The sequence below is a fragment of the Balaenoptera musculus genome, chromosome 13, assembly GCF_009873245.2.
Source record: "Balaenoptera musculus isolate JJ_BM4_2016_0621 chromosome 13, mBalMus1.pri.v3, whole genome shotgun sequence".
Classification (NCBI taxonomy): Eukaryota; Metazoa; Chordata; class Mammalia; order Artiodactyla; family Balaenopteridae; genus Balaenoptera; species Balaenoptera musculus.
Genome location: NC_045797.1, coordinates 90,592,663 through 90,619,012, shown reverse-complemented (window position 1 = coordinate 90,619,012; position 26,350 = coordinate 90,592,663). Strand labels below are relative to the sequence as shown.

The window sequence follows — 26,350 nt, the reverse complement described above, 5'->3', positions numbered from 1 at the left end:
CAGTCCCTGGGGGCTTGTCCATGGTCTTCGTGGAAATACAGGGTAAACTATTCTCCTCAAGAATCCTGTCTTTGGACGCTTGTGTGGATTTGTGCATAAGCCACTGCAGGACTGAAAGAGAAGCTGGCCTGGCTCAACCAGATCAGCGATTTAGAGACTGGACTTCCCCACTGGCTGCGGCCTACATCTCCAGTCCCAGCAGATACAGAGAGCAAACCTGATGTACGTAGAGTTTGCCTTCACCAAGCAGTTAACTAACGGGAAAGGTAACAAACTATACTCTCATTTTTATCTTTGGACCCATTTTACAATGATAGTATTAATAAACCATGAAGAAAAAAAATTTAAACAAAAGACTGATGAAACAAAGAAAACCAACGTGCTAAATATTCAAACTGTTTTTATTGCATTCCGTCTCCAGGGAGAACTGGAGACTTTGGATACCACATGGCTCTCCTGGGAGAACTGGAGACTTTGGGTACCACATGGCTCTCCTGGGTCAAGTTTTAGAATGCGCTCCTCATTTCTACTGATAATCTGTTGAGATGATATTAGGAAAAAAGGGAGAAAGCCAAAGATTTGAGTAATTATAATAAGCATACTCTTGCGTCAGTTTTTTCACATTGTACAAATTCATAAATACTAAAAATGATAAAAGATACTTTATTTCTTTGATACAGAATGTACAATATTGCACTCATGTCGCAAGTAGTGTGTAGAAAAAATGAACTCTATTCACAAACAGCCATAACAATTGTCTGGGCCTGCTATTTTATGGAATCACCAACTATAACTACAGCATTGCACCTTTAACCCACTGAAAAGGGCAACGTTTGATAAAGCCTTCTTTGTATTCCAGTGTCAGTGACCAGCAGTTTAGAAACTATATGCATCAGTATATAGTGAGGAGACTTTCCAGTTACATAAATACCTTTCACTCTGAGGCACTGAGGATCTGTACCCATGTATTAATGAAATAGATACTATCAAGATATTTTCCATGCTGTATCAATAATTTTTTCTCTCCATTGTGCTTAATCATATTATCTGAGAAGCTATTCTTTTGTGAACAAAAGAAACTATTTTGCAGCAATAGTGAAAAGCAATTACAAGCTTTTTCATTCAGATTGAGCTACAAAGTTTGATTTTCTCAAAGTCACTCAGCAAATTGGGGTAATTCAGTTAGGAAAGGACCCCTGGCCTCCAACCACACACTCAGGCCCGGACCTTAGGCATGAATCTGAATGGACAAGAGGGAGCGTTAACCCATCCTGCTGGGGTCTGGGGATTCCCTGTTCCTGGCAGCTACTTCCAGGAGTCGCCTCCACTGAAGTGCAAATGCTTCTCGAAGATCTTGGTGCTTTTAAATGGTAACCAATTTGTTTTTCTCTTTTTTCATCTATTACATGGATGGTAGAGTCTGCACCATTTTGATCTCAGATAAATCTGAGCTAGCTTTCGGTTCATCCTATTCTGACAATAGAAAGGCACATAACAATTTTACTTAAAGCATTCACATATAAAATTAATGGAACCTGTAAACAAGGGAACTGCATATATGAAAAGGCCCTTTAAAGAAAACTCCTCTCATCTTTGACATTATCTTTTAAACTAAGTGTAATCCAGTGAACAGCAAAACAGCAGCATTTTTTAAAAAACAACAGGGAAAAATTTCTTAGAGCAGGGAATCTTTGTCTTTCTAGAGACTACATTGACAGAGGTACATCTGTCAGCCAACAGAGCCTCCCCAAATGCGCATCTGTGTTTTACTTAAAAACAAGTCCCCACAGTACTGAGCACTTTATAGAGTAGTGAACGCTCTGCTTACACTCAAATTTGGAAATTCAGTTAAACAACATACAAAAACATAACCAAGGAGAGAATGATTTTAAATTATCCTGATAAAAACTAAAACCATATGAAGTGTAGGAAAACTATTTGAAGACCAATAACTAAGTAAAAATAAATACTTAAGTAACTCAAGGACTTATTCTCACAGTAAAAGTTACAAAAATAGAATACAATATTAAACAAATACATGAATATATCAAAATTGGTTTATAAAATATTTTACCATTGAGAAACCTATTTCTCTTCCCTCCCAATTCTTCTAATAATTTTATTCTTGAAGGCACATATTGTGATAAAACATTGTAAGCTTTGACCAGGTGACAAATTTTCTTTGGGTTGTCATCATGGATACAAAATTCCTCTCAGAAGTTTCTGAATCTGAAATCTATTTACTCTGAGTGTCACGAGCTGGTTCAGATTTAGGGTCACAGTAACTCCTTACTGACACCCAGAGGCTAACCCTTGTCTCAAACACACCCTTTTCAGAGAAGGGTGAACTGTTGCCAAGTTTGGAATGATTGCCTGATAGGTGGGTGTGTGAATTAGACTAGAGAGCAGGGCATGTCACATGTCATGAGTCCATGTTCTGTCTAAACCGAGGCTTTTTATCCTTTTGGAAGCTGGGAACAAGAGAACCATGGAGGCACATTCTAAACGGTGCTGCAGAAGAGGACCACTGCTGTTGATCTGAAGGAACGAAGCTCCAATATTCTTCTGCCAACTCTCAAGGAACTGTCCAGGTACAAGAAAAGGTTTCCTAACAGTATTTCAGCTCTTTATCTTTTAATGGTACCTCTGCATGTCTACAACCCAACAGGAGTGGCGTTCACAGAATGACCTTGCAGCTCACAAGTGGTTTTAAAAGTGCTTTCTGATTCATTTCATAAGATGATCAGTTGCACAGTTTGGCAATTCACTGTAGTTTACAGGGCAGTGGTGCTTAGAAATTGAGGTCTACCTGTGAGTATGCAAGTGTGAGCATGTGTTTGCTCTTTGTTAGCCAGAGAATTTGTGTAGAATATAACTTCTTCTGATCACAGAACTTTGATTTAGATGGTGCCAATCCATCCAATATGATTGAAGAAGTAAATACCGTGGCATTCATGTTTGCTTTTCATGCTCTTTGCCTTTTTTTCTTTTTAAAATTAATTTAGATATCATTAAAATGTATCATTGTACCTCTTTGTCAGCAAGCCACTCAAAAAGATGCCCTTGAAAATATTTCCAAGCAGCTTTTCCCTCTTCTGCTGCTCTCTGGAAGCAAGAATAGGTCCACCTAACACAAGAAAATATCTTCCAGAGCTTCAGCTGTGTCATAACAGTTATAACTCAGCTAATTTCCAAGTTCTATGCTCCCATCTTCTCCATAGCACTTCAAACCTTCTGAAATTGCTTAGGCTTCTTCAATGGTGTGCTTTATTCCTGGGAAAACAGCAATCATATGGACACCTGGGTACACTGGACAAAGCCTGGCAGTGAGGATGGCCCTGGGGTCCCAATCATCCAGATGTACTTCAAGGAGTCCCAACTGTCGGGAAGGCTTGCTTCCTGAGGAGTAAGGAAAAAGCTGTCAATCAACACCAATCTAAGCAAAAGTTATAAAGCCAAGCATTGAACTACAAAGTCTGGTCCCTGCAGTTTTTGGTTTTGTGATATTTTCTGCATTTTAAACATCTCCTTTGCACATTTTAAATTTTGAAAAGAAATCAGTAGCAAAAACAGCTATCATCTGGTTTCTCTGCATCCATCTCCCTGCAGGCCTTTTTCTGGGGCAGTAAAGAAAAATTTCTTTGAATGTTGATTGGTAAGGCCCAGTGCCCACTAGCACACAGCTGGACAACAAAATAGAACACAAAGCAAGCAGTACAAATAAATTTTTAGAGGCAAACAGATTCTTCGCTTTCAAATACAAATCTCTCTAAAAGGCCCAGGGGCTGGCCTGAAGACAGAGTAGGTAGCTTTATTACAGCTCAAGCCACTAGTTTACCTAAAATGCACTCTTAGTTGGTGACTACAGAGCTTCCCAGCTAGTCAAAAAAAAAAGAAGCAGAAAGTCAGGAGTGTCCCAGTTTGTTTGCTCTATCTCCCCATGGCACCTTTGCAGATGGTAAGACAGTTCCACCCCCTAGCTTTTCAGTTGCCCACATCTACCAAAGAGAAATCTGAAGAGAGCTGGGCAATGTCTGAGATTTTGGCCTTAAAACCAAACAATGTTTATCCCTAATTAATTCAAAGGACAAGTTACCATTCTTTCATAACAATATTAAAATCAGTAACATATAGTCTGTGCAAAAGATAGAAAACCAGAAACCTAAATTTTGGCAGGCCTATCATTTTAATGAATTGAATGACAGGAAGATGATTAAACACCAGTAGACAGAAGAGCAGTTTTCAGGAATTATACACTGGGAAACAGCATACCAAAATTATCCACATGTGACTATCTATCACTAATGGATCCCAGGGGGACTGCGTGCAGATTCTACAAGTCATTCTCCAGCTCTGATATTCTCAGTTTGGGAAAGCAAATATTTTTACTCCATGGGGTAATAAATTTGTGAACCTTTTATTTAATTCTGGATGGGATATTTTTATTTTACTTTATAATATCTCTATCTACCATGGGGACAAAAACCTCCATATAAAATGTTTTCTTTTTCACTTAGAAAGCATGTATTTGTTCATCTCAAATTTTCTGAATTTTTCATGACATCTTAAAATGAATCCGTATGGACTCCAACACAAATGTCCTGATAAACTAGAGAAAAATTACACCTTGTAGTCTTGCTTCCACAGCTCCCAGAAGTTATGGAATTAATCTCGGGCAAGTAATCCTGTGAGAAAAGGTCAGCTGCATTTTGTTCAAGCTGCCAGAAGACCCTCACCAATGAAGGCAAAGGGTCTGAGCTCTCTCCTGGCTCTTCTTCAGAGGGGACTTCGTGTCTGCGGACGGCGAGTCGAGGGGCCGTGATCGTGGGCAGACATCGTCCCAGTCCCAGTGAGCTGGAGAAAGGACGTGCATTTCTTCCTCACAATTCTCCGAGCAGCCAGCCCTTAGGTGTCCTGGGTGGAAGTTCAAATAACCTGAGCTGTTTTGGGTCTAGGAGAGTAAATTTGTAGAGGAAATCTTTACAGTGCTGGTGCTTGCCAATGACATACAGCCAACTGGGCAGGTTCCGTGTCAATTCCATCTCCCTTCTCTGAGCGGTAATATGAAACAGCTCAGGATACAGGTGACACTGTCCCCCACTTGAACAAACAGGGTTACGTAGAGGGAGGGAGAGGGGGAGTGAGTGACCTCTGTTCTCCTGCAGAGGCTCACGCTGGGCAGTTTCCTAAACCTGTGTCACCTTCTCTCTTGCCTCAACTACTTCTCTGTCATAAAAGTGAAAGTTGTTACAGGCTAACCAACCTTCTTAAATCTTTCACAGGCTCAGACCTAAAAGGAAAGGTTATTTGGAAAGTTACTTCATGGACTGAATCCTAAACTCCCTCTCAGGCTTTCACACTGGAGCACTGCGGGTGAGCATGGGGCTGGGTCTCCACGGATCAGAGGAGAGTGCTTTTATTTTGTTGGTGTCAGGTTTTATTTTGGTGTGTTTGTGCACCATTGTGTTACTTCAGCACTATTTGCACCACCAATTTTACCTATACTCTTTGCATAAAATACAGTGCACTCTGGCCACCTGGAAGGAGCTTATTTATAAGTTTACTTTTTACATACTACAATAGACGACAGTTTTTTTGTTTTCCTTTTCTGGGTTACAGTCGTGGAACACAGACATACAGACTACTGACTATATGGAATCGTAAAGCATAGAGGTTGGAAAGCATCTGCTATCTGCCTTCGTTTCATGGACAATGGGAGCCTAAGCTAGAAGTGCGGGAGTGGCTGCTACCAGAAGCCCTCCCCACGCCCGCTGCCAGCTCCGTCCCACACAACATCCCTCTGGGACATGCTGGCCCCTGCCGCTTCCTTCCTCCACATCAGGGTGTTCATGGCCAACCCTAACCCTGGCCAGCATTCACTCATCTCAGTTCCCAAGACAACTGGTGAAAACTACCAGTTAATGTGTGCTTTTAGTTTAAATTCTGACTGCCTATATACATTCCTTGGGGATTCAGGCTAGTGGAAATGCAACAATCCTCAATGAACTACAAGGGAGCACTTAAGTCATGACCCTTCTGAGTCCAAGAGAAACAGTGAACTCCTCTCTTTTTGCGAATTGTCACAACCGTACCAAGACCATGGCCACTGGGGGAAGTTAGGCTTTTTCCAGGCCTCAAACACAGATGAGCTGTGTGCATCGTGTCTGCGGCAGACTCCCTCACCATGCTGAAGACTGATACTGTGTGTTCAATTACTCATCTCAAGGGCAGAAAAAATACTTCCACCACATGAATTTCACAAACACCTGTAGCAAGTTTTCAGTGCAGGGTCACAGAAAACAAGATATTGCAATGTTTAAAATCTTGGTTCCCAAAGAGAACCCTGAAAAGGTACCTTCCCTTCTCTCTTCACTACCCCCGGAAATGCCCTCTCCACAGAGGTGACAGTGAGGATAAGCATTCCTTAGTTCCCCAGGGAAAAAGAACTTCTGGAGATCAACCCTGAGCTACTGATGTCCAAGGGGAAGAAACTTACCTCCCAAATTATCATCAGAGGCAAATATAATACAGAATCACTGCCGAGTAGAACTCTAAGATGCTAGTTATGATCTAGTCCAGCTCCCAATTCAACAAACTGAAGCTCCTTCTTGTGAACTAAGCTGCTCCAGCGACTCTCCATAGGAAGGTCTCCAAACAATTTGAACAAAATTTAGCCAAATAAAGATCTTTGCAGCTAAATGAATGTCAAACTGCTGACAAGATCCTGTAGAGAAGTTCTCCTCCCTCCCACTTGGGTAAAGGCCTCCAGGAAGTGCAGAGCCTTCCTTTCTGCTGGAGGGGAGCTGGCAGCCCCACCCCAGGGCCACAGGCTGACCAGTCAACTCACATCAAAGCTCTGGATGCCCACAGGAACTGGGGCCCTCAGGCTATGTTGAAATCAGGATAACAGCTGAGGTGTAAAACCACTTCCTAACTGAGCATTTATAATCCCAATGTCTCCACTTTTCACAGTAATAGACCAACTGGGATGGTGTTAGTGTACACAATTAGCTTTCCAGGCAGCCAGAAACCGCACACTCAGAAGAACTGGTGCAGGCCCTGCGGGCACCTGGCCTGGCGGCCCTTCTGCTCTTCAGCAGTGGCCTCTCTGACGCAGGAGCCTCTGCGTCTCCATCGCTAGGGTCCCTCGCTACTCGAGAAGGCTGGAGCTACCCCGCTCGCTCGGTCACTCCCCAGGCCCTCACAGGCTCGCCACACACACACCCCTCCCGGCCTCTATGGACGCAAACCTCGGTCCGGGTCTCCCGGGGCGCAGAGGTCACGCCGGGCCCTGCAGCCCCTGGCCGGGGGTCTCCTTGGCCTTCTTACAGGTGTACAGCCACTTGATGATGCGGGCGTTCCTCTCGACCACCGAAGTGGTGCTGGGCACCTGCTCCGTAAGCTCTCCCTCCTGCAGCCCCTCGTCGCCGCCGCTGTGCCGGGAGAAGCCGCTGTCGGAGGTGGCGACGCTCACGCTGCGGACCTTGCGGGCGACGAGGTCCGACCCGGCGGAGAAGTTCTCCCGCCCGAGCGCCTCCACCACCTCGGGCTCCAGGCCGCAGTACTGGAAGAAGGTGTCAAATTCGGCCAAGGACGCGGAGTAGCGCGCGCTGAGGTCGGACTGCGAGCGCTGCAGCCCCCGGTGCCTCGCCCCGAGCAGCTCCGGACCCCGGGGCGCAGCCGGGACTCTGGAGGGCGCCCTGACCGGCGGGGCGGGGGCCGGGGGCGCGGAGGGCCCTGGCACCGTGGCAGCCGCGACGGGGCCGGGCTCGGTCGGGGCGGCCTCCGGGGCCCTGGCCCCGCCCTCCTCCCCCACCCGGGACGTGCCAGGCGACCCCGGCGTCTTGTCCTTGCCCGGCCCCTGGAAGAGCTTCTTCACCAGGCCTCCCCTGGGGCTGTCGGCTCCCGACCCTCGGACGAACTCGCATTTCTGTCGGTAGATAACCAGCGAGTCCGGCCTCAGCGGCTTCCGCGCTATGGCCCTGCGCGCCACCGGACCGGGGACGCGCGCCGGGGGCCGAGGGTCGCCCGCCTGCCCTTGGCTCGCCCCGGGGCTGCTGCCCTCGCAAGCCAGGCCTGGGCCGGCTCCCGGCGGGCCCCGCACGTACTTGGAGCGGTCGGCTGCCAGCCTTTCCACCGCGCTCCTGCGCGTCGGCCCCGCCGCGTCCCGGGCCCGGGGGGCCCCGGAGTCCCGGGACAGGAGGCGCTCGCTCGGGGGCGCGTCCAGGGCTGGCAGGGCGCGCATCCTCGGGGCTCGACAAACTGCGGAAACGCGCTGCGGCCGCGGCGCCCGTCAGGCCGCCAGCCAATTCCGAAGTCCGCGAGGGGTGGGGAGCGGCTCCCCAGTTCCCGCCGGCCGGTCGGGAGCCTGGGCGAACACGAGTCCGCGCGGATTGGCTAGTTGCCTCGGTCCCCGCCCCGCCGGCTCCGCCCCGCCTGCTGCCGCCCCCGCCCCTCACCGCGCGCCTGGTTCCCGGGTCCCCGCCCCGCCCACACTGGCTCCGGGCAGCCAGTAGCCGGGAGGACTGCGGGCACCTGCCCCGAGGGGGCTGCGCGCGGAGCCCGGCGCTCCGCAGCTGGGAGGGCCAGCCTGCGCCACAGGGCAGAGGAACGGGGAGGGACCGCGTTGGTTCAGATCCAGGTATCAACCGCCTCCTCCCAGCCTGGGAGTGCCTCGGGTCCCCGTTGGACGCTGGCATTTCCGGACTGGGGGAGGGCAGAGCGGCTCACGGGCTCCCCCCCCGGCAGGTGTCTCGTGTCCTTTGAATTCTTAAAGTGACCTCAGCGTGTTTGGAAACTTCTGACTCTTTGATTTCCTAAATCTCTACCTGAGCACTACTCTTAACTGTCAGAAAGAAAAGTCTATAAAAGGAAAGGAAACGCATCGCAGGACAGGTCAGTCTATGTGTTAGGTAGAAAGAACCCAGGAACCGGGTAGGGACCTGGATTGCGTCCAGACTCCGTCAGGCGGCCCACGGGGGACCTAACCAGACCGGAGCACCTGGTGCCGGGACTCGCTGGAGAGCAGTGGTGTCGGAGGCGAGGCTCAGTGGATTTGGAAAAAAACCTGAACAAATTCCCAGAATGACTGCTGTTTTTACCGTAATCAGTGCAGCGGGGAAACCACGGGTTCACCGGGGTAGTGGATCAGCCTAGGAATGCTAAAAGTCTAAGGCGAAACATTTCCAAAATTCCATTCTTTCAAAAGTTGGACAAAGGACTAAAAATATCTGCCAGACGAGTGAAATATCCACGTTATCTCATGTTAAGGCCGACTCCAAGACAGGCTGACCTTCAAATTTGTGGTCGAGTGCGCCTGGTGCAGGGCAACACAGCAGCCCGTGGGCTGCAGGCAGGAAGGTGCCTTAGGTCTGGGTCTGATTATGTTTCCAGAAATGCCAGTGGGCACCCAGAGGGGGCTTGTGGTGAGTCAGCAGGAGCCGCAGCTGAATGATTTCAAACAGGTTTGGCAAACTGGCGCCTACTGACCACCAACCACCCAGGATCGCAGCAGGTGCCAAATACGTCTTTGCACCTTGAGCTTCCGTGAGGCCAAATCCTGTCGTCAGTGACAGAAGCACAAGACACCAGGTCTCCTGAGAATCGGACTACCCAGTTAGTGTGACCAGAAAATGCCACACTGATGCGAAAAGATGACTGTGGCCCTGAGGGTGAGAGAGAGAGAGATGGAGCCGGTGCCAGCTCCTGGGTTGGACACACTGTTTCCCACAGTAGGATACTACTGGTGGAGGGGGACCAGGTGGGAGCCCAAAGTCCAGGCTTTTCTCTGCTCAGGCGGCCTGGTCTATTGTCAGTCAGAGAAAAAAAATCTTCTTAATTGCTTAGCCCAAAGTGGCTCCTTTTCCTCCTTTGCACTTCATGTGCAATTGCAGCAGGTCAGAGAGGGAGAACTCCTAAGCATAGGATATCCAGAATTTGTCTGAGCCTGGGTCCGCCATTTATTAGCTATGTTCTATTGCACAGATAACAAACCTCTCAGGGTCTTTGTTTTGTCATTTGTAAAAATCCTCATTTTTATAGCTTAGAACATTCATTGCTTTGTAGTGAGCACTAAAGGAATGTTAAAGAAAGACCTAGGCTTAGGTCTCTGCTCTAGCTTCTGGAGAGGCTGTCAGGTTGGACTTCTCAATGACTCTGGTTGCTCCTCTGTAAACTAGAGCTCCTTACATCCACCTGTTAGGGTATTTGTTAATGAGATTATGCATATAAAGGGCTTAGCACTATGTCTGGTACAGATCAAATTTTCAATAAATAAATGTTTTGATTATGATGGTTATGATTAGTGGTTTATCACATTTTAAATAATGTTAGTGAATTCACATATGAGTACTGAACATAAGAATAAAAACTACTATAAAGTTGTATTTAAGATTTATTGCTATTAAAGCAAATTATATTTATATCCATAATATTCTATCTATTAAGCAGATAACTAACTGCATAAATAGAACTGGAGTAATAAGATACTGACAAGAAAATTTTCTAAATAAATTGTTCTCATTGCTCAACTGGTAGCTTAGACTTTGAGCCTAATTTCCTCTTCAGCATCATCTCAAAAGATTTGGTCAGAGCAGGAAATAATGCTTACAGACCCAATGATCCAGGAACTCTACTCCAAGGAATATATCCTAAGGAACTAAGAAGAGATGTGTGCACAGAATGAGGATATTCGTTGCAGACAAACAGTTGAAATCAACCTACATTTAACAACAGGAAGAAGGTTAGATAATGTATGACATACTTGTGGGATGGAGTATTACGCAACCATTTAGTCATGCTTCCACAGGATATTTTATGGAATGGGAAATGATCATGATGTATGTGAAATTTTAAAAATAGGACAAATATAGTGGCAGTCTTGAATAAATTTCTAGAAACATAAAACCTCCCAAGACTAAATCGTGAAGAAACAGAAAATCCAAATAGACCTATAACTAGGAGGAGATTGAATCAGAAATCAAATGTCTCCCATCAAAGAAAAGCCCTGAACCTGATTATTCACTGACCAAACTTTTAAAGAAGAACTAATACCAATCCGTCTTAACCTTTTCCCAAAAAGGGAAGAGGAGGGAACACTTCCTAACTCATTCTATAAGGCCTGCATTACCCTGATACCAAAGCCAGACAGAGACAACAAAAGAAATCTACAGATCCTTATCTCTTATCAACAATGATGCAAAAATGCTTAACAAAATACTAGCAAGCATAATTCAGCAGTGTATTGAAAGGATTATCCACCACAACCAAGTGGGATTTATTCCTGGAACGCAAGGGTGGTTCAACATATGAAAATCAATCAATGTAATATGCCATATCAACAGAATGAAGAGAAAAAAAAACACACACATGGTCATCTCAATTGATGCAGAAAAGGCACTTGACAAAATTCAGCATCCTTTAATGATAAAAACACTCAACAAACTATGAATAGAAGGAAACGACTTCAACATAATAAAAGTCGTATGTGAAAAAACTAGAATGAACATTATGCTCAGTGGTGAGAGACTGAAAGCTTTTTCTCTAAGATTAGAAACAAGGCAAGGATGCGTGCTTTCACCACTTCTAGTCAATGTAGCACTGAAAGTTCAAGCCAGAGTAATTGGGCGAGAAAAAGACACAAAAGCCATACAAATTGGAAAGAAAGAGGTAAATTTTCCTCTGTTTGCAGATGATATGATCTTATATGTAGTAAACTCTGAAGATTCTGGAAAAAAAAAAACCTGTTACAATGAAAAACATTCAGCAAAGTAGGAGGATACAGGTCAACACAGAAAAATCAGTGGCATTTCTGTACACTAACAATGATCAATCTAAAAAGAAACTTACAAAACAATTGCATTCACTACAGTATCCAAAAAAAGAGTAAAATACTTAGGAATTAACTTGAACAAGGAGGTAAAAGACTTGTATGATGAAAACTACAAAACGCCACTGAAAGAAATGAAAGAAGACATAAATAAATTGAAATACATCCCATGTTAATGGTTTGCAAGACTTAATCTTGTTAAAAAGCCAATACTACCCAAAACGATCTACAGATTAAATGTGATCCCTATGAAAATCCCCATGATACTTTTGCAGAAATACAAAAAAAAAGTACCCTAAAATTCATATAAAATCTCAAGGAACCCCAAATAGCAAAAGCAAACTTGAAAAAGAAGAACAAAACTGGAGGACTTACACTCCTGATTTAATAACTTACTACCAAGCTAAATCAAAAGAGTGTGGCATTGACATAAAGACGGGTATAAAGACCAATGGAATAGAATAGAGAGTCTGAAAATAAGCCCTCACATATATGGTCAAATGAATTTTTACAAGGGTGCCAAGACCAGTCAATAGGGAAGGGACAGTCTTTGCAACAAACGATGCTGGGAAAACTGGATATCCACATGCAAAAGGATGAAGTTGGACTTTTACCGAACTCCATATACAAAAATTAACTCATATTGGATCAAGAACCTAAATATAAGCCTTAACACAATACAAGTCTTAGAAGAAAACATAGGACAAAACTTTATGACATTGGATTTGGCAATGTTTTCTTGGATATGACACCAAAGGCACAGGTAACAACAACAACAAAAAATAGATTGCAATTCATGAAAATGTTTTAAAATGTGTGCATCAAAGACACTTATCCACAGAGTAAAATGGCAACCCATAGAATGGGAGAAAATATTTGCTAATCATGTATCTGATAAAGGATTAATAGTCAGAATATATAGAGAACTCCCAAAACTCAACAACACAAAAACAAAAACCCAATTCAAAAGTGGACAAAGGATTCAGACATTTCTCCAAAAAAAGATTATACAAATGGCCAATAAGCACATGAAGAAATGTTCAACATCAGTAATCATTAGGAAAATGTAAATCAAAAGTGCAAAGAAATACCACCTCACACCCATTAGGATGGCTACAAGGAAGGAAGGAAAGAAGGAAGGAAGGAAGTCCAGAAAACAAGTGCAGGTAAAGATCTGGAGAAATTGGGACTCTTATGCTCTCTTGGTGGGAATGTAGAATGATGAAACTGCTGTGGGAAACAGCATGGCCTTCATCAAAAACTTAAAAATAGAATTACTGTATGTTCCAACAATTCCACTTCTGGTTATATATCCAAAAGAATTGAAAGCAAGATCTGGAAGAGTATTTGTACACCATGTTCATAGTAGCATTATTCACAATAGCTAAAATGTTGAAGCAACCCAAGTGTCCATCAACAGATGAAAGGATATGCAAAGAAGTATATACATTCAAGAGAATATCACTCAGCCTTAAAAATGAAGAAAGTTTTGCAATAGACTGCAACACAGATGAAGCTTGAGGACATTATGCCATGTGAAATAAGCCGGTCACAAAAAGACAACTACAGTGTGACTCCACTTACATAAGGTACCTAGAGTAGTCAAAATTATAAAGACAGAAAGTATAATAGTGGTTGCCATGGGCTAGGGGAGAGGATTCTGGGGAGTTATTGTTTAATGGGTAGAGATTCAGTTTTACGAGATAGAAAGAGTTATGGAGATGGATGGTGGTGATGGTTGCACAACAATGTGAATGCATTTAAAACCACTGAACTGAACACTTAAAATGGTTAAGAGGGTAATTGTCATGTTATACACATAACAATAAATATTTTACCACAATAAAAGAGTGGAAAAAAGCAAGAACTGTGGTACAATCATACTATGGAACATCACTCAACAATAGAAAGGAATGAACTGATACACCCAACTTGGATGAATCTACAGTGAATTATGTTGAAGAAAAGCCCATCCCAAAAGTTTACATACTGTATGGTTTTATTTGTATAGCTTTATCACAATGACAAAGTTATAGAAATGAAGAACAAATTAGTGGTCCCAGGGCTTAGGGAAGAAGTAGGAGAGAAGCGGGTCTAACTATAAGAGAACAACGTGACACATGATAGAAATGTGTCTTCACTGTATGAATGTCAATATCCTGGTTGTGATATTTTATTACAGTTTTGCAAATATCACCATTGGGGAAAACTGGGTAAACAGCACGCTGGATATCGCTGTATTTTTTTCTTACATCAGCATGTGAATCTATCTTTTTTATCTCAAAATATGTCTAATAATTCAAAAATTAAAATAGTAATATAAATAAGTGAATAAATAAATAGTTGTGTCAGTTACTCCAGTACTTCAGCTTCTGAGTACATTCTAGAACATAATAAATATTTACTGGCACTAACTGTATGCAGAACACTGTTCCAGCTACCAAAGATACAGCAACAAACAATGATACTAAAAAAAAAAAAGCATAAGCCATACTTCAATGTATGTATCTCTTTTCAAGTTGATTTAATGTTAGCTTTTCTGCCTTAATGGTCAAAGTGTCTGCTGAGTTTGTTTTCTGAGAGGAATAACTGTTGATTTTAAAATAATAAATGAGTTATAAACACATTTATGAACAAATAACCACAATTACTCAGAAGCATATCATTTAATTATCTTTGGATCGGATTTGTAAACAGCAATACACTTCACCGATGTGCTCATTCACCTCTCCTGTGACAGACTCTGGCTACAACATTTATTCACATAATGGTTATAAACATTTGTTTGATTAAAATAGTGCTGGACTATTTTAATAAATGTTGTAATAGAAGGTTTGTATATTTTAAAAATTTATTTATTATTGGAATAAATTTGGCAATATGTCTTCCTCTCTCAATTTATGAGCCAATAAACATGGAGAATCTATCTTTGAATTTATCAGTCACTTAAAACTCTGCAAAATGATTATGATACAAAGTATTTTGATTCCTAGCTGTTTTTTGCAATATTTATCACCTATTGATGGTAAATTATTAAAATTCCTCTGGGGGATAGTCTTCAATTTGAAGTTAACTAAAATGAAAATATATAGTTTTATAAATGCATGTGAAAAGTATTGATAAGGCTAATGCCTTGTAATGCAAGATGGTTCAGATAAAAATTAAGGGATCCTTCTGCCTTCCTAATATATGTACACACTCATCCATGTGTGAATGTGTGTATAATATGGGTTATGTATTTAATATATATGGTTCAAAAGAGAGAACATTATAGTTAAAATTATAAAACTTAAGTCCTAATTCTAGGTATTTCCATAAATAACTGAATGAATGTGTTCACATCATTTAATTTTTTTTTGAGTCTCAGTTTCCTCATCAGTAAAATGGAATAATAATACCTGCCTTTTATCTTTTACAGGGTCATTATAAAAATAAAATTAAGTAGTATACATAGAAAGGGCTTTGGAAAATAGGGTTCTTCAAACACAAGCTTTTATTGTAGAACAGCAGAATTTTGTGATAGGTTGACTCAAATTACTTAATAATTTTTGAATGACTAAATAAATCTTTTAAGCATGTGATTAGTAGAAAAGTAAGGGAAAGTTAAAGATGTCCATAAGTGACTTTCCAAATGTTTACCAGTGTTCCTGTGCTATTTCATCCTCTTCTAATTAAGCTTGTTTTGTTTCAATATATGAACAATCAGGAAAAATGAAAATTTATTTATTATGCGTTTTGTTCTGTGTTGTGTTTGGTCATAGGGGCTCCCTGACTTATCAACACCTAATTTAAAAGTTATTAGCTAATTCTATCCTGAGAATAAATTAAGAGACTAGGAAAAGCATAACCACCCTGCTGTAGTGAGACATTCCCCCCTTAGACACGTTACTCAAAATCATAGTATTTAATAATAGTGCCAGGGCTTCCCTGATGCGGCAGTGGTTAAGAATCCACCTGCCAATGCAGGGGACACGGGTTCGAGCCCTGGTCTGGGAAGATCCCACATGCCGTGGAGCAACTAAGCCCGTGCACCACAACTACTGAGCCTGCACTCTAGAGCCCACGAACCACAGCTACTGAGCCCGTGCACCACAACTACTGAAGCCTGCACGCCTAGAGCCCGTGCTCCACAACAAGAGAAGCCACCACAACGAGAAGACTGTGCACTGCAACGAAGAGTGGCCCCCGCTCGCCTCAACTAGAGAAAGCCCGTGTGCTGCAAGGAAGACCCAATGCAGCCAATAAATAAATATATAAATAAATAAATAAGTTTATTAAAAAAAAAATAGTTCCAGTGCTATTACTAGTACAGTAGCTTACACCATTCAACCAGCACCACACTATTAATATGATAGTTCTATTTGTTTCTGACACAGCTGAAATTGACACAGTTTCATCTACTTATGGGCTAAATAGTGGTTGTGGTGGATTATCCATGATATCAACTGTTTATACTGTTTTTTCTGTAAGAAGGTATATTTGGAGTTCCCTTAAGTTTATTTATAAAGGGACTTTGGAAACATATTCTTTTATAATATGCCTATCCTCTCATTGTAACAATATTGCTCTGTTTTTTATTGGAAATGCATTGCATTGAACTACATATGACATGATAATATTTGAAAATATTAAAGGCTTTTCCAGTGTTTCCTTTTCCTATTTAGGAGCATCTAGGTCACTCTCTGCTCTGTGCTTCAGAAGAAGGCGGATGACAAAAGAAAGATAGATTCAAGAAGATATTTCCTGGCATTTGGGGACCAGCATCTCAGCCCTGGGTAAAGGGGCGAATGGGGAGGAAGTGACATAAACTCAGTTCAAAGACATTAAAGCTGATTCAGGGCAGCACACGGTGTTGTAAGGGTAAACTTTCCTGGCTCCTTTCTACCTCCAGACTAGATCAAAATCTCCTGGACCCAGACTGGAAGGAGTATCAGAAAGGGAACTAGAAGTGAGTACATATTGATAATGGTGGGTGTCACGATGCTGCCTTTCTCCCCACAGCTGAGCTCTGGAAGTCGGCAAGGATGAGACAAATGTCATGATAGGCTTGAGCTCTGAAAGCGGAGGTCATCCCTAGAGACCATCTCTTGGCAGGGGACATGCATCGTAGTGCAGTGCCTCAGAGCTGGACCTGGACCCCTACTGGTGGCGAACAGGACCCAGCAAAGAGCGACATGGATGGATGACCAGAGGGCAGAGGGAGCAAGCACAGCTCAGTAGATGAGTATAGACAGATGACAGCCAGAAATCCACCTGCCTCACATCCTCCCTGTTCCTGAGGTAGCCTCCAGGAACCTACACGGGATCCTGGGTAAATACGTGGGCCGAAAATCCAAACTGAGTGAGCAAAAAGAGAGCTGGAATTGTTTTCCTGCAGACATTAGGAGCTAAATGGACATGTGTGAGCAAGGCTGTTATCATAAACATTCTAACACTCCTCTTAAGAAAGAGTATTCTGGTTATAAACCATAGACTTACAAATAATTTATTTTGCATTAAAATAAATGTTTAAAGTTAAGGATTGTATTCATTTTTTTTGTATGAATCTCTTATTTGAGTAGAAAGTAAATTACAGAATGTTATGTACATTTTGATATCTAAATAAATTAAAAAGAATAGAATATGCTATTCTGCATATGTAACTATAAAAAGAATATAAAAATGTGGTATGAATGTACACCAAATTTACCACAGAAGTTTCCTCTGAGGAGGGGAAGAATGGGACAGGGGCTTCAACTATAGCTGCAATGTTTGTTTTTAGAAAAAAAATATTTAAAACAAACATAAAAATATGTAAATCTCACTCTTTCTCACTGTTTCTTGCTCTCAGAATAAGGCTTTGGTATAAAGTGGTGATGTATCATCTACTAGTTTTCTTTTTTCCTCAGTTGCAGTTGATATTGATGATGATGTGACAGTTGAAGTGTCTTAAAACGTGTTGGAGTGTAAGTATTATGGTAACTTTGAGGTAGTGGTAGCTGAGTTGCATGTTATAAACAGAATTTCAGCATGAGGAGATTGAGGTGAAAGTTCCCTGCTACAGGGAACTGAGACAAAGGCTTCAACCTGAAACAGTTGACTGTCATTTTCAAAGGGGGACATCTGGTGGTGGGGAAAAATAGAATGATAATAACCTGAAAAGATGGCCAAAAGAAAGATGCTGCTTTGGCTGGTGAGAGGTGAACATACCGTAAACACGAGGCAAAGAACCACTGAAGGTGCGTGTAAAGAGGAGGTGGCTGGGGGGATGGTGAGGGGAAGAGATAGTTAGGTAGTTTGGGATTGACATGTACACACTGCTATATTTAAAGTGGATAACCAACAAGGACCTACTGTATAGCATGGGGAACTCTGCTCAGTGATATGTGGCAGCCTGGATGGGAGGGGAATTTGAGGGAGAATGGGTGATTCGCTTTGCTGTGCACCTGAAACTATCACAACGTTGTTAATTGACTATACTCCAATGTAATATAAAAAGTTAAACGAAACAAAAACAAAACAAAAATAAATAAATAAAAACAACACCATCAAAAAAAAAGATTGAGTGGAGATTCACTTTCTTTAATTATGACAGTGACTAAGAAAACAAATAAACATATCTACAAATAAGCATAAAAAAAGAGGAGGTGGCTGGCTGGCTAAAGTACCTGCGGAGGTGAGAGTGACAAGAGCCAAGCCTGGAAGGGGAAAATCAACTCCAGAGAGAAAATAGTGGAGTAAAGTAAGAATTCAAACAAAAGAAGACAAACCATGGGACAAGCTCTCCCCAGCCTCAGCGTACACTCTACCCTCCTTCCTGCTACGGGTACTGTCAGCGGACTCCACAGAAGAAGTTCAAGGTAAAATATTTAAAAATAAAAAAGGATACTGGGTTCTGGTTTCTCTTTAAGATTAGAAATATCTGATATACTCTAGATAAATACATTTAACTAAATTAAGACTAAACCACATTTTGAAGCATAAGATTGAATCCTATTCTTTTCTAAACACAGTAATCAAGTCAGTTAAGCAAAAAAAGCCACCACAAAACTCTCAAAATTTAGATGAACCCCGACTGTTGAAACCTGACTAGTTTGTTACAGCAAACACACAGACAAAATCACAGATGGTATCCGATCTTCACATCTCAATTTGGTTACAATAACTCTGGCAAGGGGCTTAGGAAGTTCTTTAACAGGTGAGTGAAACTTATCAAATTTCCAGGAGGTATTGTTGTCTTCTTTCTTTTTCTTTCTTTCTTTCTCTATTATTTAAGAAGAATGAACCTTGAGTATAAGATGTCCATGCATCATTTACTAACTTTTTTCCCCTTTGAATTGAATTTGATATTGGTGGTGCTATGGGCAGTTCAAGTGTCTACAGAAATGTGCTGGAGTGTAACTGTTATTGTAAAGCTGCCCCCAAACCAGGAAGGTAAACATTCTCTACCGTGGGACACGTAAGTGCCTTGTTGAACGCTCTTTAAGAGAAGTAATGAGTAGACACTAGAAACCAAGGCATGAATGATGCTGTTCAGATGAGCTCTCTCTCCTGCCCACCCATGGCCAGACTATGGCTTTAAAATTAAATATCCTCAGATGAGTGCATGAAGTTATGTTAAAATAAAACTAATGGCTTTCATTCCAACAGACAGAACGTCAAATAAAAATTACCAAAAATACCTTCCCATAGTCAAAGAGCCATCAATGCAAGAAGCTGATCAAATTAGGGAAGTTTTGACACGGTGCTTCTTTAAATATTTCACAAAGATTATAATGAAAAGATGACATTATTTGGGGGAGATGGTTTAATATCTACCCAGTAGGAGAGACTGAAGTTATTTCCATATCTCTTTATTATTTTTAAAGTTTATTTTTTCTCATTCTAAATGTAACACAGAAATGAAACAAAACAAAATGAATCAATACTGCCCATGGTACCTAGTATGCTTGAACTTACAGGGCACGAATACACTGGTTCCAGACCACTGCCTGGTTTAGCCTAAGCCCTGCAAGCTGATACTTGGGGCCCCTGCGGATGTTGGGTGTTTCCCTGCAGCTCAACCAAACCTCCCTAGTGATCTCTGCTTCCAGCCACACACCCCAGCTGCCCAGCTCCATCCTTTCTGCTCTTTGTCTGCCCTTGCTCTCCCTCTGAAATTATCCAGCACCCTACTCACAGGGCTCAGAGTCTGCCTGGTGCTGTCAGGTGTACTGTTTTTAAAACTATATGCAATATGTTTTCTAATCAACATTATGTAGGTTCCTCAAGACCAGAACCTTTATTTTTCCGTAATTGAATCCCTAACTAGCAGAGTTATCTGCATTCATTAAGTAACCAATAGAAGTTTGTCAGTTGATTTGTATCTGTATTTTCTTGGTCAATTATTGACATCTCTGCTTTTCAGTTACTTCTTTAAATAAGTCATTAAAATGCATCACTCAGATTTTTATTATAACAATATATTTTCATGTTTTAGTTTCACTCCATAATCAGAAGTTTAATTACAGTAGCCATATTTTTGTTTATAGACCTTGACACATGTTTCTACATATAGATAATGACCAATCTCTGAATCTAATATGAAAGCTAAATTAACTTTCAAAGTCATTAAAATATAAATCTTTGATGAATGGGTTCTTTGCCTTCTTTTATTCAATCTGAGGAATTTGAAAAATGACATTATTACTTAAGTGCTTTGTTGTGTTCTTGTTATAATAATACAAAGTTATAATATTACAGTAATGCCAATGAAGGTGGAGTCAGGATTTATTATAGTTCATTGCATAAACATTAGAATAATCTTTTCGAATAGAGTTTGTGAAACAAAAGATAAGTTATTTTCTCCATCAAAAACCACTTTTATTTTCAATAAAACCATCGCACAAAAGTTTTCCTTACTATGTGTACTAATCGGTGTTAGGGTAGGCTGGCTGTAAGTTGCAGGAGATCTGATTACAGTTGGGGGACCATGGATCTTTGTTTGCCTGGAACAGTCCTAATTTATACCTACTATTCTGACACAATTATTAATACCGCCCCTTTACTTAACAAAAAATCTTAGTTTGGATAGTCACTCTAGTTATGCTGCCAGTTCAAACCAATTGTGTCTTTATGTAGGTTAATTAACTTCTATTGGGCTCAATTTCCCATTTTTAAAATGACGAGGTCGACCTAGGTGATATGTCAGGCCTGTTCAGCTCTACCATTATGACCTGTGAAGAAAGCATAGGTAGGTCTGAAGAATGATGTTGCTTATAGTTTTCTAGTTCTCGGGATAACAAACTTCCTCACCAAAGATTCACAGAAAGGCTCCCTTAAAACAGCTACTAAATACAAAACAAAAATCCAAATTCTGCTCTCTGATCTGACTCTGGCATGCTGTTATTTGCTAAGCTCTATGTGACTCATTCCTCTTGTAAAGACTTGTCAAGAATGACAAAACCCTTTCAACAATCAATCGTTTTCTTACGTAGGTCTTTAAGTTAAATAAACTTTACCTCTTCTGTGGATGTAATCTGGGGAAGGAGGTAGAGAGCTGGGGAAAAGCAGGAAGAAGCAATATGAACCAAGAGCAAAGCTGGTAAAGGAGTGCCTGCATATTCAGCAACAGCTAAACGGGGGCGTGCAGGAGGGGGCTGAGTGCTGCCTCGGGCCTGTTTGTTAACAATACATCCACTCGAAGAGGGATTTCTAACCCAAACGCCCAGGATACTTGAGATCCTCAAAAGTAATACAAGGGATCTATAAACTATTTCAATATTTTGAAAATCCAAATGGAAAGTGGTCATCAACTTTATAGCTGTATTAGCTTATCCAGAGGATTGGATTCCTGTGCTTTCAGCCAGCATTCTGTGAACCCATGGTGATGGGAGCAGGACAGGACAGATAACCAGACAGAAGAAAGCCTAGTTGAGACAATTCTGTAACGAAGGACTGCTGACCTCACGCTATTCATTTTTGACAAGACATTTTTACTATAGAAGTCAGAGTCACATGCAGTCCAGGTGTTACATATAACACCCGGTGAGTAGTTCTTCAGCTTGGGAATTTATGAGGAAGAATATAGGTTTTGTTGAGAATAACTGAAAGCAATCTGCAGTGAGAAGGATACAGACTGCTAGGTTACAAGGTTTGCATGCAAACTTACATCAAGTGGACACTGATGTCAGACAGTAATTCCTTCTTCTTCATGCTCTCCTCCGTAACTGCCCTTTCAGGGCAGCTGGGGACACTGCTCTGGTTTGGAAGCTGTTTCTTCTGGACACAGAAAATCCTCCTGTGTGTGTTGTGGTCATTGCTCTGTGCAGTCTCTGCTGCACACTTGCTCCTGTCTAGGGTTTACTACTAATTACAGAGAGTTCTTGGATTTTACTAAGGCATTTTCTCAAGATGCAGTCACTATATGCAATTTTTTTCCTGTTGACTTCCATCTCATTTGCTCTAAAATTTGCTGGATGCCTGCTTTGCTAGTTGCAGAGGTCAGTGTTTCTTGTATAGTAAATCTGACCCAGTAGAAGGAGGCCCTGGACAGGTTGTGGGGAACGATGATGGCTAAATGTGGCAGGGCAAGTTTGGAGGGGGCCTTGAAGGCCAGGCAGGGGTGAGGTTTGAAATGCTAGGAGACAGGGCTCACCAAATGTCTCTGGTTAGGAGAGGGACAAAATAGTGGGGCCCTAAATAAATTAGAGTAGTCTAATTTTCTTGGGTCCTAAATTAAAGTCATATTTTAAAAGGGACTTTTTATTTAAGCCCCCGACTCCAGGAAGAAAGTGTTTTCCCAAGTGGTCTACAGAACTCTTGAAGGAGATGTTTATAGGAATGCCCAGGGAAACAGGTTTTGTCATGAGGTAAGTTTGGGAAATTGCCTCTTAAATTATCCTTTGTATGCCTAAGATTGCACAATAACATTTTAAACATCTTCTACACTAAAGAAATCCATTTAATTTTGGTTGCCATGTAACTTTCAAACTTACTGGAGAGCAAGATTTGTGCTTGCACATATGTGTCATAAAGCATCAGTCAGTGTTCTGCAAAACTCTGACACATAGGCCTTGTTCACAAAGAACAAAATAATTCAGTATAAAAGCCCTTTTAATGCTGAAAAATCTGACAAGATAATGCATTTGTTAAATTCTTCCTATACGTCAGGAGCTGTGTTTTCTACATGCTGCCTCCCACACAGCTGGACATCACTGGAACCCATGTCAGTTATGGAAAGATGAACGTCCTTTCTCTAGACTACTAAAATATCTCTGCTTTAGTTTAAGCCTATTTCCTCTTGCTGATATTCACACACTTTTGGAAAGAAAAGGATCAATATCCTGTTTATATAATAAGGAGAAAACTTTCCTTTTAATAACTTCCTTTTAAGTTTTCTCTTACTATTCAGTCATCAGTTTGAATCACTTTGGTCCCCATTTTTGAACTCTCACTAGTGTTCCATCCTCTTTCTTACAATCACTCTAAGGCAGCTTTGAAGTTCATCAGAAAACAAGAAACAGGGAACAGAGACTTCCTAGCACAAAAGAGGCAGCTGAGTCATAGGTCCTGGAGCAGAAAACTCCGGGTCCTGTGGACGTGAAGGCTCAGGGGGCATGTGGGCTGAGAGGGGAGGGCAGAGGGGAAGCCTGCCTCAACCCAGCCATGGAGGGACGAGATCCACGCGCCTGCCCAAGGCCCTCAGAAGTTCCAGAGCTGAAACTTTACCCCACAGCTACCTGAGGGGCACTGAAGCAAACACACAAAGACTCCTCAGGAATATTATGGGAAGCCAGTCAAGATGATAAAGTGACACAATTGTTCTTTCTTAACAAGAGCCTAGTGTGCTTAATCTTGAGTTTAATACTTCAAATAGTGACATTTTAACCTGACTGGAAAAAAAATCAGTGTCAAATTGAAGTCACATGTTTATAATTCTCTCTATAAAGACGTAGAGGCTTTGTGCAGATGTTAATCTTCAATAAATATGATTTCACGTAATCGACTGGCGGTTCACACATTACCTGAACTTGTTGTGAGGGGCAGGTGAGAGTTACAACCCTAAAGACCTATATCAGGGCACTAATTACTTTGTCCACGCCTGTGCCAAGAAATGAAGGGCAGCCGGGGAGGCAGGGGTGGCGTATTTGCTTTGGGCGGCCGCAGGACGCAGCCTCCTGTGACACAGTGGAGGGTTAGTAGTGTCACACCTAAGCAGCATTACATCCCCTCTGAATCAAAGCGATTAGGAAGTTTCCAAAACTGATGCCTAAGAACTGGATATTAATTAAACAGGAAAGTAAATAATAAATTACCTTTACAAAGATACACTTTCCGAGATAATTGAAAAGTTTAATAATTTATTTTGTACTTTAAGAAGGAAGTTTATTCATTTTCAGAAATTTTTTTCTTAAAGCTCTAGGACGTGATAGACCAGGAGAAACAGCTGCATGGGCATGCCTGCTCCAATGTCTGGACCATAGAGCAAATTCTGATGGTGGATCAACCAGGTATGGGGAAGGGCACTGGTTTTAAAGCCAGGAAGTCTGGAACCGAATCCTGGCTCTGCCAGCTACTAGTTACATGGCCTGGATGTATGGCATGGGATATGTCTACCTTCCTAGTATGGCTTCATAGGGATGGTGAAGGGCAATGTGTAGAAAAGTCTCTGACATAGTCGACAGCTTCTCCTCTTCCTCTAATGAATTCTTTTGCCGTTTACCCACACATATCCTCTTTCCCTCAACCCTGGGGCTCCTTAAGCTACAAAGTGTGTTGGGTGAAGGCAGCCGAGGGAGTGTGGGCGCTCTTTCCCCGGCGGCTTCCCATAGGACACCTGGGGCAGGAAAGTCTATAGGAAATTTGTTAAAGCCATCAATTTCGTGTTCCAGCTGAGCAGACTGGTACTGGTTTTTATCCTAAGAACTCAATCTTTTCTGTCCCGGGGTACCCTCGGGCTCCAGTGATGGGGAATTTGCATCCATGTATTATGAAAGAGCCACATCAGTCATTAGGATTCTAGTTTTTGATTAGACAAGGATGAAATAACATACATGGAGACTTCTCTATCAACCATTTTAATTTCTAGGAAAGCCAGAAGTGGGTACTGAGTCAAGTTATCTGTACTCATGGCACAACCCTTCAACTCTCACTTTTCTGGCGCCCTTTACTTTGCCGCTTTGCAACCCCTGTCTTCAAGGGCAGAGGCCCCTCCCCCGCTTCGACCTCAGCTGGTCATGTGACTCACTTTGGCCGACAGAATGTTAGCTGACCCGGAGCAGGTAGGGGTCTGAGACGCCCTTGCTATTCCCGCTGCCTCCCTCACTCCTCTGCCTCACGACGGGTATATCGTATTCCCGTTATAATTGCAATGTTAACAGAAGGATATGTGTGTATGTACAGAGGGGTTGCATATCTTGTACACGTTTCCCTGCTATCCCAAAGTAGAGTGTTCCTGCGCAGCCTTTTGTAAACCAGAATAGCATAAGGCGAAGAGCAATTAACTAATCACGGTGAAGCACAGGTACTCACAGACGCAGTGCACAACGCTGGCGGCCTGGGCGCATGGGAACAGTAAGCGTTGGAGATTGTACCATGAGTACAGATAACCTACCACGGTTCACACTTCTGGTTTTCCTGGAAATTAAAATGGTTGATAGCAAAATCTCCACGTGCATTATTTCATCCTTACTTTATTAAAAACTAGAATAAAGTTATAACAATTGATGTGGCTCTTTCACAACACATTTGGGGTTGTTAAGAGGTTATAATCGATGCAGAAACATCAGCTCTGGCCTCAGTGATCATTGTGCAGTCTTCTTTCATGCAAAAACAGTTACAGGGCCAACTGTAAACTGTAAAAAAAGCAACAAATCCCCCAGGGCCCGAGAATGTGTCTGTGTGAGAGTATAAATGTGAGTAACTATAAAGGGCTGGAATAAACTGTCTTAGGGCTTCATCAAGGAAGGTACTGGGACATCAGTCTCTTCTGTATAAAGCTCTGAGCATTCTGGCTGGTTGCCCGCACCCCTCCCCGCCACCCCCAACCCCCCGAAGGCAATGTCTTACAAACGAATGTGCTGCCAGATAGATTTTACTCATGACACAGACCGCCTTGAAGTCCCCGGCCCTGTGGGGAAGCGAGGCAAGTCCTAGCACGCTTTAGTCCTTCGGATGCCCATGTAGACACCGTCTTGGTGGGCTGGTGCTCTGGGTCGCCATGTCACTATTCTGGACTAGGAGTGCAGAGTCTGAAGAGCTGGCATTGATCAGAGACAGACTGCTAGACCCTAGAAACTTAAAGACTCTCAAGGACGGTCCAGGTAGAAGGTGGGGTAGAAAGGTGGCAATCTTTATGATCTCTAGGGTTTCCAGTCTTTCGACCAAGCAACGGGTGCTCATCATGTGCCAAAACCAACAGCCAATCACATGCCCTATTTTCTTTTTTTTTTTTTAATAAATTAATTTATTTATTTATTTTTGGCTGCTTTGGGTCTTCGTTGCTGCACGCGGGCTTTCTCTAGTTGCGGCGAGCAGGGGCTACTCTTCGTTTTGGTGCGTGGG

The 26,350-nt window shown here is 42.2% G+C and overlaps 1 protein-coding gene across 3 annotated transcripts; it reads right to left on the bottom strand.

Moving 5' to 3' along the window:
• Positions 1–405: 405 nt before the first annotated feature.
• Positions 406–8,436, bottom strand: FAM110C (family with sequence similarity 110 member C). Of its 3 annotated transcripts, XR_005022493.1 has the most exons (3): positions 7,251–8,436; positions 4,625–4,914; positions 546–3,399 (listed from the first exon to the last, which is right to left on the bottom strand). XR_005022493.1 is itself a non-coding variant. In XM_036874069.1 (2 exons), exon 1 carries the CDS (start codon positions 8,243–8,245, stop codon positions 7,280–7,282), a length of 966 nt encoding a protein of 321 aa, XP_036729964.1. In that variant the 5' UTR covers positions 8,246–8,436; the 3' UTR covers positions 406–537; positions 7,251–7,279. The 3 variants fall into 3 exon arrangements, 2 of the variants coding, with proteins under 2 accessions (XP_036729964.1, XP_036729963.1); XM_036874069.1 differs by lacking the exons at positions 546–3,399; positions 4,625–4,914 and adding an exon at positions 406–537; XM_036874068.1 differs by lacking the exon at positions 4,625–4,914 and having other exon boundaries at positions 7,251–8,435.
• Positions 8,437–26,350: the final 17,914 nt, after the last annotated feature.